This window comes from Artemia franciscana, unplaced genomic scaffold (assembly GCF_032884065.1).
Source record: "Artemia franciscana unplaced genomic scaffold, ASM3288406v1 Scaffold_772, whole genome shotgun sequence".
Taxonomy (NCBI): domain Eukaryota; kingdom Metazoa; phylum Arthropoda; class Branchiopoda; order Anostraca; family Artemiidae; genus Artemia; species Artemia franciscana.
Genome location: NW_027067775.1, coordinates 658,846 through 677,705, shown reverse-complemented (window position 1 = coordinate 677,705; position 18,860 = coordinate 658,846). Strand labels below are relative to the sequence as shown.

The window sequence follows — 18,860 nt, the reverse complement described above, 5'->3', positions numbered from 1 at the left end:
CTGGTGTTGGCCTATATATTACATTTTTTTTCATACAAAACTAATAACCTTTAATGCACTTATAAACCAGGATACAAAAAAATATATCGGTTCATCCCCATACTTCGGATGTCTAGAACTTGTCTGATTTTTTCGCGCTTAAGTTGTTCGTCCGTCAGCTTAAACAGAGTAAAAACATCTTTGTTGTAGCAATTCAATCTGACCCAATAGACTCTACTTGAGATTCAAAATTAGCTTCATTTGAATGAATTGGCTGTGTTTTGGCAAAAACTGTAAAAAAAAATTGCCTGAAAATAAAAGCATTCTCAGAATCGCTATCAATCTTTTGGTATGTATCCTGATTTGTGAACGAAGATGTGGATGGAGCAAGGTTAGGCTTACTCCTATTTACATGTTTCTAAACTATTTTAGGTGATACGGTGCTTGAGTGAATAATACGCGACTGAAGCTCTTCACGATTAGTCCTAAGAAGCCAAGTAACCTTGTTTCTCGCTAGTGTATACGCATGCCATTCACCTGGATCCTCTTGCAACTGAGTATCCGAATGTCCTTGCCTGACTACTATACTATGTTGTGACTCAATATACGACCACCAAAGACTTTTTTTCACGTATTGCTTGGAGTATGAGTCTTGGAAGTTTAGGTTTATTTCTACGATTATTACTTTTGCTGATTTTACGATTTTTTGCTTTTGCTGATGACAGTACTCTTGGCACAACTGATAGAACTGAGTCCAATTTTCGTTCAAAGTTGATATCACTTTTTGAAAGAGTTATTCAGTGGTTTGATGTAAATTATCTTGCCTTAAATGTCGGGAAGTCGTGTTTTCTCATTTTTCTCCAGAGTCTCAAAGACTTGCCCTGACTTAAATAAAATACAAGTATCAAGAGGTGCTCTAAGTAGACCTAAGAATCGTGACATTCAATTCCTTGCCATCTTGCTTGACAAAAATCTTTCCTTCAAGCATCATATTGACCTCTTTAAAATAAAAGTTTCCAGGAGTCTTGGAATCCTTAGAAAGCTCAAACACATATTTCTAAGGTTGAATCTAAGAATCTTGTTCTGCAGCATAGTTCAGTCTAATGTTTCATATTGTTGTGTTGTTAGGATGTCAACATTTCCTTCGTCTCTGAAGCCACTTTCAAAATTTTATGATAAATCGATGACTCTTATTCAGGAAACTAACCAATCTTAACTTAAACTCTTACTTGATTTAATATCTCTCTATTTTCTTTCTTGTGTTTCAAGCTCCTATTTGCAAAAATGTGGAGTTTTTTTTTGCCAGAAGACAGACCACGGATGCGTGTTTATTTGTTTTTTTTCCCAGGGTGACCGTATCAACCTAGTAGTCATAGAATGTTGCAAGAGGGCTTATTTTAACGGAAATTAAAATGTTCTAGTGCCCTTTTTAAGTGACGAAAAAATTGTAGGGCAACTAAGCGCTCTCCCACGCTTATTTTCCCAAAGTCACTAGAACAAAATTTTTAAATGGCCATTTTGATCGGCATAGTCGAAAAATCTAGTAATTATGTCTTTGAGGACGACTTATTCTCCCAAATTTCCCAGGGAAAGGGCTGCAATTTATGAACTTTGCCCACAGTTAGCCATTGGGAAGTATACGGACGTTTTCAGGGGATTTTCTTCTGGTGGGGGGTCGAGGGAGAGGGTTACGTGGGAGTATCCTCACAGGGAGGAATTTATCATGGGGGAAAAGAATTCCTACAAAAGGGCCGCTAGACTTTCCAGCATTACTTAAAAAATAATGAGAAAATAAATAAATACAGTTTTTTCAGCTGAAAGTAAGAAGCAGCATTAAAACTTAAAGCAAACAGAAATTACTACATATATAAGAGGGTTCGTCTCCTCTTCACTGCCTCGCTGTTTGCGCTAAAGTATTTTTAGTATTTTCAAAAGAGCTATTTATCATAATTATACGGCCTTTGTGATTCTGAAGTCATTTCTAAACAATTGAACCAAAATTTAAACTTTAGTGGGAAAAGAAAAATATTGACGATGGGTAAACCCCTCATATACATAATAAAAATACACGGATATAGATGTACGTTACCTACGTTAATTCATAGTTAATTCGGTGTTTCCCGTTGTTTTCGAAAATAAGGCAAGCTTTCTCAGGCTAATATCTTTTAATGGTGAAAACTAAACTTAATGAAACTTATATATCTAAATCAGTATAAAAATATGATTCTTTTTATGCATCTATTGATATCAAAATTCCATTTTTTAGAGTTTCACTTACTATTGAGCCGGCTCGCTCCTTTTTACAACTCGTTACCACAAATTTTTTATAAAACATTATAATTAATGAACTATTTTTAAGCCCCTTGCATTCGTCAAAGAAACCTGTGTCACATTAGGATTCATTTGAAACTTACAAAGGTTTATAGATTAAAATCATCCTATGTCCCCTATGCTATTTTGTAATAATGCAGACAAAGAAAAATATTGACGAGGGGTAAACCCCTCATATACATAATAAAATACACGGATATAGATGTACGTTACCTAAGTTAATTCGTAGTTAATTCGTTGTTTCCCGTTATTTTCGAAAATAAGGCAAGCTTTCTCAGGCTAATATCTTTTTATGGTGAAAACTAAACTTAATGAAACTTATATATCTAAATCAGTATAAAAATATGATTCTTTTTATGCATCTATTGATATCAAAATTCCATTTTTTAGAGTTTCACTTACTATTGAGCCGGCTCACTCCTTTTTACAACTCGTTACCACAAACTTTTTATAAAACATTATAATTAATGAACTATTTTAAGCCCCTTGCTTTCGTCAAAGAAACCTGTGTCACATTAGGATTCATTTGAAACTTACTAAGGTTTATAGATTAAAATCATCCTATGTCCCCTATGCAATTTTGTAATAATGCAGACTAATGTCCAGAATCAGGCTAGAACGATTCATGAAGAAACCGAATAATCATATTTATATATATATATATATATATATATATATATATATATATATATATATATATATATACTAGCTGTTGGGGTGGCGCTTAGCGCCACCCCAACACTTAGTTGGTGGGGCGCTTCAGGCCCCCCATTACCCCGCGAATGTAAGTCGTTACGCGCCATATTAGTTACGCGCCATTGTAGTTGTGTCCCTGTGTACCACCTGTGAATATATATATATATATATATATATATATATATATATATATATATATATATATATATATATATATATATATATGTATATATATATATATATACATTTAGCTATACCATTTGATTGCATTTATATCGACTTCTCGAAGGCATTTGACAAATTTTCAATGCCCATCCTTCTTCAAAATTATGCAGCTTATAAATTTAGTAAAAAAAAATAATTCCATTAATTGCTGATTATCTAAATGGAAGAACTCAGTAGATTGTCGTTGGTGAAGCTACGTAATCTTCAATTGATGTGTTAAGCAAAGTCTCTTAGGGTAGCTTCCTCGGTCTAATTTTATTTTGTTTATTTATCAAAGATCTGCCTTCCTCTGTTCAGCATTCTACTATCAAGATGTTCACGGATGATGTAAAACTTCATCTACCAGTTCGTGACAAAAACAATGTGCAGCTTTTACAGGAGGATCTTGACTCTCTCACTTATTGCTGCGAATCTAATTCTATGTTCATAAGCCTTTCTAAGTGTGCTGTTCTACACTATGCTTGTAAATTCCAGCCTGTGCATACTTACCAGCTCTCAGGCATACGAGTCCCTTCTAACGAAATAGTGCGTGACCTTAGCGTTTACTTTGATACCTAATTTAAATTTGATAAGCATGTTTTGGAAATTGTTAAGAATGCAAATTATCGTTTGTTGTCTATAAAGAGAAGCTTTAGCAAGTTTAACCTTCGTAATTTCTTATTACTATATAAATCAATGGTCCGCCTTCTTCTTGAGCATAATACTTCGGATTGGTCTCCATTAAATCTAACGGATGAGCACAGGGTAGAAAAGGTTCAGAAAAGGGCCACTAGGTTGGTCCCATACCTTCAGTGCCTTTCCTATCCGCAGAGACTTTCCATGCTTCAACTCCCGTTGTTGATATATCGTAGACGCCGTAGTGACTTTATAAATGTGTTTCGTATACTTAAAGGATTGGATGATATTGATCCAAATTTATTTTTCAAATTTAACCATTATCACTCTACTCTTCAGCATGATTACAAATTATAGCTCCAAAAACCACTGAAAAAAAATGGTCAGCTATGTTTCGCCAGTAGAAATGCCGGGCCAGGGTTTGCCTTTTGAGGTTGTCGAGGCAGAGAGGGTTCTGAATACGGTCTTAGTCAGAAGCTAAAAAACTCCTCAAACCATTGACAATTCTGACTATTTCAGCTGCAGAGACAGGTTAAAATTCCATTGATTAAGGGCAAGGAGATCCAAGGTATGACCTAAAATCAAGTAGAGAAGAAGAACGACTTACCGAAGAGACTGTAGCTTTGCCAATATTAGCAAAATACGAAGTTGAACTTGAACTTTTAGCTCATCTTCTTCATTTTTGCCGCCAATCACATCACTTGAAGGGACAGAAGGAAGCAGTCAAGATAGCCTGATAACAGAATTGATCACTTTCCATGTCTCCCTAATGCCTTTACCACACGCAAAGAATTCTCTATAATAAAATAGCGATTTAGGCTTTCGGGAAAGCAAATTGTAAATCCTTCTATAAGCTTTGAAAAGTTGAAGCCGAGAATCACGCGAAAATGGCCTAGAGGACTTGTTACCCTTCAAAGATTATTTTTCTTCCTCCAACTTTTAAGGAGTCTAGAAGTTATCCAAGGATTCAAAGGGGCTATTTTCTTCGATACGAGATTTGACTGGGGTGCATCACATTTATCCAAGGTAACTTCTTTCGAAGAGTCATGAAACAAAGTAAACAAAGAGTCTATATCAGACTAGGTTGGAGACTATTAGTAAGAATATAGGTTGGCCTATATTCTTAGGCCAACCATGACCTAAGAATATGCAAACCCTGATCATTTGGTTATAAAGAGGAAAAACCAGCTCCTAAACTTCTTCCAGGCGAGCAATCGGAAAAATTAGGCATGGAAAAAAAGGAAAATGGTCTGAGATATCACTCTTCAATAGAAAATTTTCCACCAAGGTCAACGATGAAAAATTTTATCAAGCAAAGAAGTGGTAGTTTTAGTTATGCAAGTTGGATTGCATGCAGAAGGTAATGTTCCTCAAGCGAGCATTGTTGAAAGAAAATGCAAGGACGAGAATGACCTTCGGTCACATAAATTAAGGTTGAAGTCACCCATAATGACAAGTTTACATGAATGAAGCTGGATTATTTCCAAAACCTCATCAGGAATCTGAAGAAAAAAAAGGAACAGACCTACTAGGACACATATATGTATTACCAACAATCAAAGTTTTAGCTTGGATTTTAATCTCAATAAACATGGATTTAAAAATTCCTTCTTCATTTCTTGACAGGTCACGTCTAACAGAATACGGAGGATATTTCAAAACATGAACAGCAATACCACCTTTAATCATCCTACTTCGATTCAAATATTCCATCTTATACCCAAGGAGATGCAATTGAGACTCGTTTTTCGAATCAAGAGAAGTCTCTCAAAGACCAGTAAATTCAGGGTGTCCACTACACACAATCTTTTTCCACTAATAAAAGAAGAACAAAGACCACGAACATTAAGCTGAAGTACAGAGAAACTACCATCTCGTTTGGATACTCGATCTAAATCCGATACATACTTACTATTAACAGAAAATACGGATTTGATGGTGATTTATTAGACTGACCTACTGAATCAAACTAAGAACATCAATTGGGTTATTTTGAAGATGAAATAGTCGCTCACCTAAGGAGCAGATTTCACCAAAACTAAGAGTCAAACAAATTCAAAAATAATTACAAACTATGATTTGTCACACGCCACTCTCCACCCAGCTTGGTAAATTCATGTCAATGACATACGGAAAGCAACTAGACAAACAGAACGATGAATTCACTTTTTGAGACAAATGAAACTAAAACAGAAGAAATAAAGCCCAAAAAAACAGAAAAATAGGATAAGAGAAAAATTTGTATACAAAATGAATAAACACAAAACATATCTAAATATCAAAATCCAAGAGAAATATTTATATATCATATCTTACGAAAAGAAAAACTAACAAACATCAAACGAATAACTAAAAACTGAACGAATCACACCAATTACTCATCACCTCCGACTGATACATTAGGCTGGGCAACCACAGAGGCTATATATCTAGATTGTTTAAAGGGATCGAAACATGTCCCCAATACACACCAAGCCTTACTTGGTTGTCAAGTCTTACTTAAAGGGCTTTTTTGCTTCTATCCATACACTAATCCCATTTATTATCACTCGGGTTTCAGCAACTTTTATTGAAGTGTTAGATGACGTACGCAGACTGTGGCCGAAAAATAGCAGTTCTTTTCTACGGCATGACAATTCACGCAGGAGGTAAGAAGTAATACTTTTTCCAGATCTTAGTAATTTTTCATAATAGCGTCTTTATCTGTTAAATTAGCCATGTTTAATTAGCCGGATGCATTATCCCAAATGCATCCGGTTGAATTTTTGAGATGGCCATTTTGTTAAATTAAGTCAAAAGATTGCATAACAAAAACACCAGGGTCAACACACACCCCAGAGCCCTAGAGTAAGTGTTGTATGTTATGTCCGGTGAGCATATAAGGTTCTTCTGTGATGGTTATAATGATAGTACATAGTTCAAATAGACCAAACCACCCACCCTAATCAAAAAACTTGTGAACGATGTTTTATTCCAAAACTAAAGCGAGCTGACCCCTGGCCTTCTCTGTATGGCACAAACCCCCCTCCAAAAAAAACAACTTACAAGCAATAATCATGGTCCTCCATGGCCCAATACCCCTCCCTACCACAAACAATATCGATGGCATATCATGAAAACTAGCCCCTAAGCCTCCCCACAATGGTCAGATCCCCCTGCCCCAAATGAAACACTTATTAACGTAATTTCAGTCCAAAAATCATAACAGCTAACCCCTGGCTTTCACTCCTGGCCCCTCCCCTAATCAAAAAAATTATCAACGGTTTTCTATTCCAAAATCATAGGTATTCAGTTTAATTTTATTAGATCTTTCCAAATTTGCTCAGACACACCTCTATTCTTCACTACAAACAAGATTAGCGCTACTGCCCATTTCCCTAAGGGTAAAAGCACAAGGCCTACTGCGTATTTGGCTCTTCACTAAAACAACTTTTCTTACAGATATTTACTTTTTTACTAAGTAAAATACAGAAAATAAAAGAACATTTCAGTGAAACCAGACCATTATTCGCCAATAGGCCCACTAGGCCCTGTAGCTTTCACTATTCTCGAAATTTTTAGGATTCCCCAAAAATCTTGCAAAAATGGAGTTGTAAAAAAGCTTGGGCCTAGAAGCTACAAAGTTTTAAATCCGGACCTTAGTGAAACAAAATCTTGAACTGATGAGCTTCTGACAACTAATATCATTGTATATTAAATACTCAGTTTAATATTATTAGTTCTTGCCAAAACTGTTAATTTAATTTTGGAATAAAAAATTTTTTAAAATAGGGAATTTTGGAAAACTTGAAAATCTGGTAATAAAAAACGAACAGAAATTAATTAAAAAAAAAATTACAAAAAAGTAGCTTCCTAAAGACAAGTAAATGCCATATTAAACTTAAGATCAAAATAAATGGAAACCTACAGTTACTCAAACTCAAAACGACCAAAAATCTCTATCGGAGAATAAATGAAACCTTAAGCAAACAGAAATTAAATAAGTAATCATAGAAAAAAAGTTAAGAAAAGTAGAAAAGTTAGAAAAGTTAGAAATGTAGAAAAGTAGAAAAAGTAGAAAAGTTAAGGTGTAATCTTCCTTTCATCCTTCAAACTCTTTAACTCGTTCTTAAACTTCTTTGTGTATGAGTCCGTCGGGTCAAAAGAAAGTCTTTGGTGTGTTTTTTCATCTTTCTGTAAAGCGTTTAATTTTGAATCGTAGTCTTTGGTTGCCATTACCACTAAAGTTTTACCCTTGTCTGCTTTTGTAATAATATTAGATTCATCCCTTCTTAAATTATTAAGAATTTTTATGTCTTTGATAGAATTGTTAGGGATTTCTTGTTTTAAAGCAAACTCTGACAGGGTTTTAACTGTAGAAGCTCTTAGTAGGCTAACATCTTTGATTAGGATGGGGTTTCTATGTAAAGATGTTTCTATTGAAGAGATAATTTCTTCTACTGGGACTTTATTAGTTCTAAAGCAAAATTTTGGACCTTTTTCTAATACGGACTTTTTTTGTAACGTTAAGGTCCTTGATGAAAAATTAATGAAACCTGGTCCAAGAGATGACGAAGGTATTACGGCTTTATTTTCAGATAATTTTGAAAACTTTTTAAGTAATCTTTCTCCGGAAAGGTGAAAGTCATGATTGAAATGATTTCTTGCTGTTTGTTGAATAAAACAAAAATAATCTTTCACTAATAAAGCTCTTTTATCTTTAATCAGATGGTTTAAAGTCTTAAATTGTAGACCTCGCTCGAACTTTCTTCCTTTAAAAGTGCCTAAATGAAGATTGAATTTTATTGAAGGTGGCAAAATCCTTTTTTTCTTACATTGATGAAGAAAATCTTGTTGATTTATAATGTTTGTGTGTCTCTTATTGGTGCTAATATATTTAAACACCTCCTTGGTCACATTATCCCCATATACTCGACGTAGATAACTTTGAAGACCACTCTGCTTTTCCATGACGAAAGTAAAACAGTTCAAAATAGGGATGAAACCTTTTTATTAACAGTGAACAGATATAAAATTTGACTGGATATTTCGAACACATATACAGTATTCATCATCAGCAGTAAAACTAAAAGATATGAATAGAGCCAAACAAAATTTACACCTAATAAACTATTACATATAGTTTATTGCTGTTATTTTTTTTAATGAAACAGCGGAAGCCAATCTCTTTGACCTTTTGGGTTCCGGTTCATTAGATTTAGCTGAAATATTACGTGGACAGAGGTCATAGCTTTTGGGTGAGGTGATATTTACTTTGGGTGAGGTTTCATTTATTCAAAAATTCATATTCATCAAAAATCTTCAACTTGCCCAAATGAAGAGTTTTGATAAGTTTTTTGATTAGGGGAGGGGCCAGGAGTGAAAGCCAGGGGTTAGCTGTTGTGATTTTTGGACTGAAATTACGTTAATAAGTGTTTCATTTGGGGCAGGGGGATCTGACCATTGTAGGGAGGGTTAGGGGCTAGTTTTCATGATATGCCATCGATATTGTTTGGGGTAGGGAGGGGTATTGGGCCATGGAGGACCATGATTATTGCTTGTAAGTTGTTTTTTTGGAGGGGGGTTTGTGCCATACAGAGAAGGCCAGGGGTCAGCTCGCTATAGTTTTAGAATAAAACATCGTTCACAAGTTTTTTGATTAGGGTGGGTGGTTTGGTCTATTTGAACTATGTACTATCATTAAAACCATCACAGAAGAACCTTATATGCTCACCGGACATCACATACAACACTTACTCTAGGGCTCTGGGGTGTGTGTTGACCCTGGTGTTTTTGTTATGCAATCTTTTGACTTAATTTAACAAAATGGCTATCTCAAAAATTCAACCGGATGCATTTGGGATAAAAAGGAGGGTTAGCAGCCCTCCGATCCCTTTTGACTCTTATAAAGAAAACTAGAACTTTCCGTTTCTAATCGAATGATCCTCCGAAGAAGTTTTACAATCATTCCTTCCAAAAGAAACTCATATGCCCCCGATGCATAACTTACAACAATTGCCTACTTGCTCTGGAGGTTGTTGCTAACCCGGAGTTTTTCTGCTTTATCTTTAAACTATTGCGAAAAAATGGCTATTCCAATATTTTGATTTGATGTGTTTGGGAAAAAGGGGCCTTGGGGAGACTAGTTATCCTCTGATCACTTTTGACTCTTAAAAATGGCACTAGAAATTCCAATTTGCAATCGAATGGGCTAACTCTGGAGTTTATGCTACCATCCCTTCCATAATAACTTATATGCCCTGGAGGCATAGATTACTACACTTGCCCCTGGGCTCTGGGGTGGACTTTGTTATCCCTGGATTGTGAGATTATATGATTTCTGGTCAATTTCGAACAAAATAGCCGTATAAGAAATTCGATTGGACGCATTTGGGGAAAATAAGCTTGGAATTGGTCAGTAGCACGAATTCATTGCCCTTAGTTAAGTGCTATGGTTTGAAGGGAAATAAACCATCAGGCTCTAATACTAAGGTGACGTCTAGGACTACATCAAAACCGGCCAGTTTTCGTGGCTTTGGCTAATTTAACAGATAAAGACGTATTATGAAAAATTACTAAGATCTGGAAAAAGTATTACTTCTTACCTCCTGCGTGAATTGTCACGCCGTAGAAAAGAACTGCAATTTTTCGGCCACAGTCTGCGTACGTCATCTAACACTTCAATAAAAGTTGCTGAAACCCGAGTGATAATAAATGGGATTAGTGTATGGATAGAAGCGAAAAAGCCCTTTAAGTAAGACTTGACAACCAAGTAAGGCTTGGTTGCGTATTGGGGACATGTTCCAATCCCTTTAAACAATCTAGATATATAGCCTGTGTGGTTGCCCAGCCTAATGTATCAGTCGAAGCTGATGTGTAATTGGTGTGATTCGTTCAGTTTTTAGTTATTCGTTTGATGTTTGTTAGTTTTTCTTTTCGTAAGATATGATATATAAATATTTCTCCTGGATTTTGATATTTAGATATGTTTTGTGTTTATTCATTTTGTATACAAATTTTTCTCTTATCCTATTTTTCTTTGAAATATCCTCCATATTCTGTTAGACGTGACCTGTCAAGAAATACTACTACTACTAATAACTCACTGCAGCACCAAGCCGCCTGAGGCCAACACAGCTACGCACGCTCCTCCTCCAACCTAATCTATTTAAAGCCTCCCTCTTTACACCCTCCCAGGAAGTTCCCATTTCCTTTAAATCCTTATTTATGACATCCTCCCAACCCAGACAAGGACGACCTGCTTTCCGTGTAGCCCTAGACGGTTGGCCAAAAAGGACAATCTTCGGTAATCTGTCATCCCTCATCCGTAGAACGTGGCCTAGCCATCTCAACCTTTCTTTCATTATAGCCCCAGAAAGCGGGATTGAACCACACTTTTCGTACAACCTACTGTTTGAAATACGGTCAGTCAGCCGGGTACCCAGAACAATCCGTAGGCAATTTCTCTGGAAAACATCTAGTAAATTTTCATCTGCTTTTCGGAGTGTCCATGCTTCAGAGCCATATTTGACCACTGTCATCACTGTAGCTTCCAATATTCTAATCTTGGTTTGTAGGCTTATCTTTCTATTCTTCCAAACTTTTTTTAACTGTGAAAAAACACCCTGAGCTTTAGCTATTCTACTTTTAACATCTTCACTGCTCCCACCATCTTTACTAATAATACTACCAAGGTAACTGAAGCTCCCAACCTGATCAATCTTTTCGTTACCTAAGGTCACCTGTTCATCTTCACTTATTCCTAACCTTAGTGACTTAGTCTTCTTAACATTAATTTTCAAGCCTATTTTAGCACCCTGAACTCGTAAAACCTCTAAAAATTCATTCATTTTGCTCACACTTTCATCTAATATGCTTAAATCATCAGCATAATCTAAGTCCAGGAGCGTTCTTCCTCCCCATTTGATTCCATGGTCTCCAATTGCCTTTCCTGTGCTCCTTAAGACGAAGTCCATCAAAATGATCCATATAAAGGGGGATAGAACAAAACCCTGCTTAACTCCTGATTTAATACAAAACCAGTTGCTAACCTCATTTCCTACCTTAACCGCAGCAGTATTATTCTCGTACATAGCGCAAATCACTTTAATGTATTTTTCTGGTATACCATATAACGATAAGACCTTTGTTAACGCTGTTCTATCAACAGAATCGAAAGCTTGCTCATAATCGATAAAACTAAGGACCAAAGGTGTTTGACAACGAAGGGACTTCTCAATTATTAACCTAAGAGTGAAAACATGGTCGACACATCCTCTACCTTTTCTAAAACCGCATTGTTCTTCCCTTAAAACTTTGTCTACAGCATGTCTCAGTCTAAAAAGTATCATATTACTCAGTAATTTGCTACCTACAGAGACCAGACTAATGCCTCGATAATTCCGACATTCACTCTTGTCACCTTTCTTATACAGTGGTTTAATTAAGGTTTTCCTAAAATCATTGGGTACTTCCCCTTTTTCAAAAATCATGTTCATAATCTTCAGTAGCTTATTCCTAACCTCAGAGCCACCATATTTAAGGAACTCATTAATCATACTATCAGCACCTGGGGCCTTATTATTTTTTAATCCTTCTAGTACTGTCGCTAATTCTTCCTCACTAAACAAATCTTCCTTCACATCCAAGGTATCACAAACTTTTTCATTTTCATCTATATCTTTTCCTGCAACTGTATCTCGGTTTAGCACATTCTCAAAATGTTCCACCCATCTTTCTTTAACTTTTTCCTTATCACTAATTGTGACCCCATTTCTATCTTTAACTGGGACTAGTCCGGATCGGCTACTCCCTTTCAATTTATTAACATGCCAGTATAATATTTTACTATTATGCCGTCTAGCCGCATCTTCCAGATCCTCAGCAATTTTATCCATCGCCTCCATTTCACATCTCCTTAGTTCATATTTTAATGCTTTCTCCACTTTCTTTACATCCCTTTTGTTTTCATACGACCTATCGCTCAGATAATTCTTATACAAACCCCTTCTACTCTCTATTAAACCTAAAGCTTTTTCACTAATATTCCTAGTTGCTGTCTTAGCACTCTTCCCTAGGACACCATCAGCAACTTCACAAATTGTTTTTCTGAAATTATTCCATCCATCTTCCACATTGTCAAATTTTAAACCCTCAAGTTTAGTACTCAACTGTTCCTGGAATTTTTTTTCTCAAATTTTCATCCTGAAGTCTACCAACATCATAACTTTCCGGGAGGGAGTTACTCTTCCGAAATTTCAGCTTTAAATTAACCTTAGACACTACTAGATGGTGATCTTTACTTTAAACATCAATAACGGCACTTCTATACACCCTAGTATCTTGTATTGATCCTGCTAGTCTTCTGTTTACAATAACATAATCAATAAGGTTTGCTGTCTTACCATCACGTGAATACCATGTCAACTTATGGGCCATTTTGTGACCAAACACCGTATTGGTTATAACTAGGTTGTTATACCTACAAAATTGCAAAAGCCTATAGCCATTACTGTTTTCTTTTCCTACACCAAAATTACCTAGGCTAGGATACCATCTATCCCTATTTCTACCAACCTGGGCCATGTTTATTGAGATTAAAATCCAAGCTAAAACTTTGATTGTTGGTAATACATATATGTGTCCTAGTAGGTCTGTTCCTTTTTTTCTTCAGATTCCTGATGAGGTTTTGGAAATAATCCAGCTTCACTCATGTAAACTTGTCAATATGGGTGACTTCAACCTTAATTTATGTGACCGAAGGTCATTCTCGTCCTTGCATTTTCTTTCAACAATGCTCGCTTGAGGAACATTACCTTCTGCATGCATTCCAACTTGCATATACTTGCATAACTAACTTGCATATACTTCTCTAGTAATGACAAAGAAACAATATTCAATCATCAGAATCTTGCTATAGGCCTATGTACTAATATGCACTTTGAACAAAACTAAACATTTACCCTATCTTGGAAAGGGGTTGAGTTAGAGAAATGGAACTTTCAGGAATACTTTTGCAAATTAAAGTTTGTCATGGGAAGGTATTTGGAAGTTCTTAGTCTATCTCCACTGATTCTCCCTCTAGAGGACAATGACCTTTGACAATCTTTAAAAATCCTTGTGATATGAAAGTGAAACCTTGAAAAACAGATCTTCTACTTAAATGAAGTACAAAAAGAAACTGTTTTCATGTTCATAACTTTGATCAATCCTCAATACATTTGGTAAATTTTGAAAAGACCCATTGAAGTGGCTTAAAATCTACTTAAATAACAGGGAGTGAATTTTCAGAAATAAAACCAGAGAAAAAGAAACAGATAACTGAAAATTAAGGTAAAATATTGTTTTGTTAAAATTTCAGTAGGTAGCCTATAGACATATCAAATTGGCAAATTGGTATCTGCTGAGCAGATCATAGATTGACCTAAAAATAAAGTGACCATACTGCTTAATGCCATTTTTTATTCTCTTACTGAATATGGTACTTGTGTATTATGTGCCACTCACTTCATAATATGCTGAATAATTTTACTTAACACATTTTACATACATACTTTACCACCTGTTATGGGGGGGGGGGTTCTTTTAAAGTTAAGTTGTTTGTAACATGGGAGCCTTATAGTTAAGGAACATCGACTGAGAGGGTTCTATTGACAAGTCTCTATAACTATGGAGACAAAATCATTATCATGACATTCAGGTCTCCCGAGTTGGGCAGATTCCCTTGGGAACGATCCAGTAGACAATAGGAAGTGTACCTGGTACCTTGACTCAAAGACAAACACAATTATTGACAATAATTTTATTTTCTTACTTCATATACAACTTCAGGTAAAATGACTTCAATGAGAGATAGCAGTATAATGCACATCAAAGACTGAGTACAGAATAAAGACTGAATCAGGACTGAATTAATACTGAATAATACTCCTAGCTTTTGGTCTACCTTATATATCCAGAATCAACCCAGATTTCTAAATTAAGCACTGGGTAGACTGACCTCAGAAATGTTGCAATACAACTCTTCTTTTAATTATACAACATATGGCATAACCTCCTTGCAAAGATTTATTACAAGAGGGTTTTCACCTCCAGTTTGTTGACCAGACCAGAAATAGAAATCTGGTTTCTAATTGGCTTTTATCTAAAGTTTGAATCCAATTTTGATAGTCTTAAAAGTATCGGTTTTTGCTTGCTGTAAGACTTGTACCAAAGGTAAAAAGTATCATTTTTTTGCTTGCTGTATAACTTGTGCCAAAAAGCACAAATCCTATGAGATGATGAATTTACACTTTTAAAATCTTTAGATGTATAAGAGATCTTACTTTAAAATCTTCTAAAGTGAACGAATGAGAGATTTGGTTTTGAGTTCTGTAAGGGGGAGGGGGGGGGGCTGCTGGTCCATATATCAGATTTATTTGGATTTTTTTACCAACTAAAAACAGTAGGAAAAGCATCAGGTATAAGTGACTTAAGAGACTCGACAACATTTAGAAAAAGCAACATGCAACCTGATCTAAATAAGGATGGTATTGTAGAGAAGAGAATCAAAGAGAAGCCTACAGGTATATCCCAAATACAGTAAGGGCATATTACAAAGAACAAGAACAGGTTCATTAAATTCCATTGAAGTGGTAAAGAAACAAGAAAATTGCAAAAATTGAGATTATAAGATTAACAAGAAACTATGAAAATTGCAAGTAGAGTACTAGCCTCCTTCCAACAGGACAAATTATGGGATTCACACACCAAAGCTCTGACTATTTTCAATCATCCCTTTAGGAGCCAAAAAAATTAAATACATTTTTTCACATATGTCAAATATGACAGTTGACTCAGGAGTTCAGGGTAAGAGATTCAATACTCTATGGTGCCACCAATGGAAGGACATTTGCTGTCATAAGCATTGTTAATCCTAGCACACACCCACACTCAAATATAACTTTCGGTAAAATCATAAACATCTCAAACAGCAAAAATAAAAGACTTTTTTCATTTTTGATAAATATTATTTAAAAAAGGACACTACAAGGCAAATATCAGGTTCATCAGCATGCTAAATTTGATGTGACAATGATAAAATTTTGTTAAATCTTTTCTGGGATCAAATGTGTTAGCTATAGATAACACAGACATTGCAATATCTATTTGTTTATCCATCTGTTTGATTGAGACTATGACCCTAGGTCAAAAAGGCTAAGATTTTTAAAGTTTTTTTCATTGACCTTTAGGTCAAATAAGGAAAGAGGAGGGGGTTCTATACACAAAAAGTAGAATTTTTTGTTGATTTGCTGAAGTTAGTGAAAGGAGTATCAAATTTAAATGAAAGATGGAATAAATGTACATACAAAAATTTCACCAAACTGGATCCTACTAGAATTTATCAGATTTGTTTAATATAATTTCAAGAATAGGTAAGGTGCTGCCTCTGATAGTTGACCAAGTTTTAAAAAATCCATTAGATCAGAAAGCTTAAAAATAAATATTTATGATACACATACACAATATGATACACAATATAGTTAAAGATATGTAGTTAAAGGAAAATATGTTATATTTTTGATCCCTGGGAAATTAGTTTAAAGCCCTATCGTGATTAGAAGAGGTAGCTGACATCAGGTTACTCAAACATAATTCTAAAGGAGCTACACCATGGTTAAAATACTAATACTGCACTGATACTTAGTCAATTATATGGCTATTTCAGCTTATTTGCATTGTGATGATAACAATGGGTTTGCAACTTTAATGTGATGATTGCTTGAAGACAGGATTATCACCCTATTTAGGGTAGATCAATTTTATTTGAAAGAAAATAACTTGGTAAAATTCTAGCTGATTGACTTCTTGCTATCTCAGGAAGGAGTTATGTTAGGAGAATGAAACTTTCAGGGAAGCGTCTACAGGCTAAAGTGTGTCCTGGGAAGGTATTTTGAAGTACCTACCTCTACTCCTTCTCCCTCTAGAGAGCCCTGACTTTTGATGACCTTCAAAATGTGTGTTATAAAAGTGAAATCTTGCAAAATAGATCATCTGCTTGAATGAAGTACAACAAAATTGGGTAGAATTATAGTTGATTGACTTCTTGCTATCTTGGAAATGGGTTAGGTTAGGAAAATGAAACTTTCAGGGATGGGTCTACAGGCTAAAGTATGTCCCGGGAAGGTATTTTGAAGTACCTACCTCTACTGCTTCTCCCTCTTGAGGGCCCTGACCTTTGATGATTTTCAAAAATATTTGTGTTATAAAAGTGAAATCTTGCAAAATAGATCTTCTGCTTGAATGAAGTACAACAAAATTATTTTCAGCTTCACAGCTTTGCTCAATCCAAATTTATAAGGTTTTAAATATATGCAAATGCATTTCTTAAATTTTGAAAAAAAAACATTGATATGGGTCAGAATTCTAATCAAATAACAGGAACTGCATTTTCAGCAATAAAGGCAGAGAAAAAGCAACTGGTAACTAAAAATTAAGGTAAAATGTTGTTTTGTCTAAATTTCAATAGGTATAGAGATGTAATGTAGGCAAATGTCAGGGCTCTCTAGAGAGACAAAGAGTAGAGGTGGTTACTTTAAAATACCTTCCGTTGATATAATTTAGCCTATAGACCCATCCCTGAAAGTTTCATTTTCCTAACCTAGCCCCTTTCTGAGATAGCTAGAAGCCACACAACTAAAATTTTATCCAACATTTTACCTTTACCTACTGTGGCAAAACAAGAACTGGAAAAACAAGTATCAGGTGGCAGAATACATTGAAAATATATAATTTGTGCTATATATTTGTAAATTAGGCATGTTGGGGGTAAATTTGTTGTTGTTCATATTTTGACTTAAAAATAAAGTGAATATACCACTTGATGCCTTTTTGTATGTTCTTTACGAATATAATAATTGCTTATATTGCTAATTCAAATTTAAGTACTTATTCACCTTACCTAACATAACCAATTTTGGCAGTGAAAAACATACATTATTTTGCCAAAAATGACCAAAAGCACACATTATTTTGCCAAAAATGACCAAAAATACATACTTTAATTGAAAATTTGCATCAAGGAAGAAGAAAACAGCATGATATTGTAAAGTTTATTAATCCAAATTAATTGTGGAAAATCAGTTCTTATGGATTATATAACGTTTTAAAAATGGAGTAATAATGAGACCAATGTTTGAGACCAATGTTTTAATCTTTTTTTTATAACCAGAAACTAGAAATATTTTGGTCATTTTCAAGAGCTCAAAAAGTGCTTAAATTCTAACTTGCAATTAAAGCACTTATTATATTTGTAAAGAACATAAAAGAGGCATCAAGGGGTATGCTCACTTTATTTGTAAGTCAAAAATATAAATAACAACAAATTTACCAATTATTAGTCTAGAGCTGCATGATTTCTCCCAGGGTATATAGGCTAAGTGGAAGGTCACTTGTACCTGATCCTGTCCCTACTATTTACTTGGTTGAAAAAAATCCAAAGAAAGTTCCCATTGAAAAGGAAAGAGCTCAAAAGTGAGATTGAAGTCGTCAGATCTTGGAGGTTTGCCCCTTTAGTCTGTTTAAAGAAAACAGATTCATAATTGAAGCTTTGTTCATTTCAATCTTAAGGGTGACCTACATTTGTGACGCTTCATTAGATGGTTGTAAAGGGATACTTTTTTTTATTTGTCTTGTTTGTTTTCTACATGATTTTTTTTAATCTTTAAATTTATATACATTTCTTACAAATTAATTAGTCATAACACAGTTTCAATTGCAAGTTTTGACCTATTTTGTAACCCCTGGTCTCAAAGTTGCTCATATATTTATTGAAGCTAGGAAATATAGAACTACTGTTTGTTTAAAGGAAAATGGATGGACACAAGTAGGTTTTATGCACTAAAGTCCTAGGGCCATGGCCATTAAAACAAAACAATGAAGATTAAGTTTAAAATACTTGATATTAGATAAATATAACAGTGTCACAAAGAAAAGCCATTCACAAAATTTCACTTTGGTGCTCAGTTGCCAACCTGAGCAATTGCCCTAAATTTTTA

The 18,860-nt window shown here is 34.8% G+C and overlaps 1 protein-coding gene across 1 annotated transcript; it reads right to left on the bottom strand.

Moving 5' to 3' along the window:
* Positions 1-7,908: 7,908 nt before the first annotated feature.
* On the bottom strand, positions 7,909-8,796 carry LOC136043633 (uncharacterized). The gene has a single exon (XM_065728535.1). It carries the CDS (start codon positions 8,794-8,796, stop codon positions 7,909-7,911), a length of 888 nt encoding a protein of 295 aa, XP_065584607.1.
* Between the last annotated feature and the right edge of the window lie 10,064 nt (positions 8,797-18,860).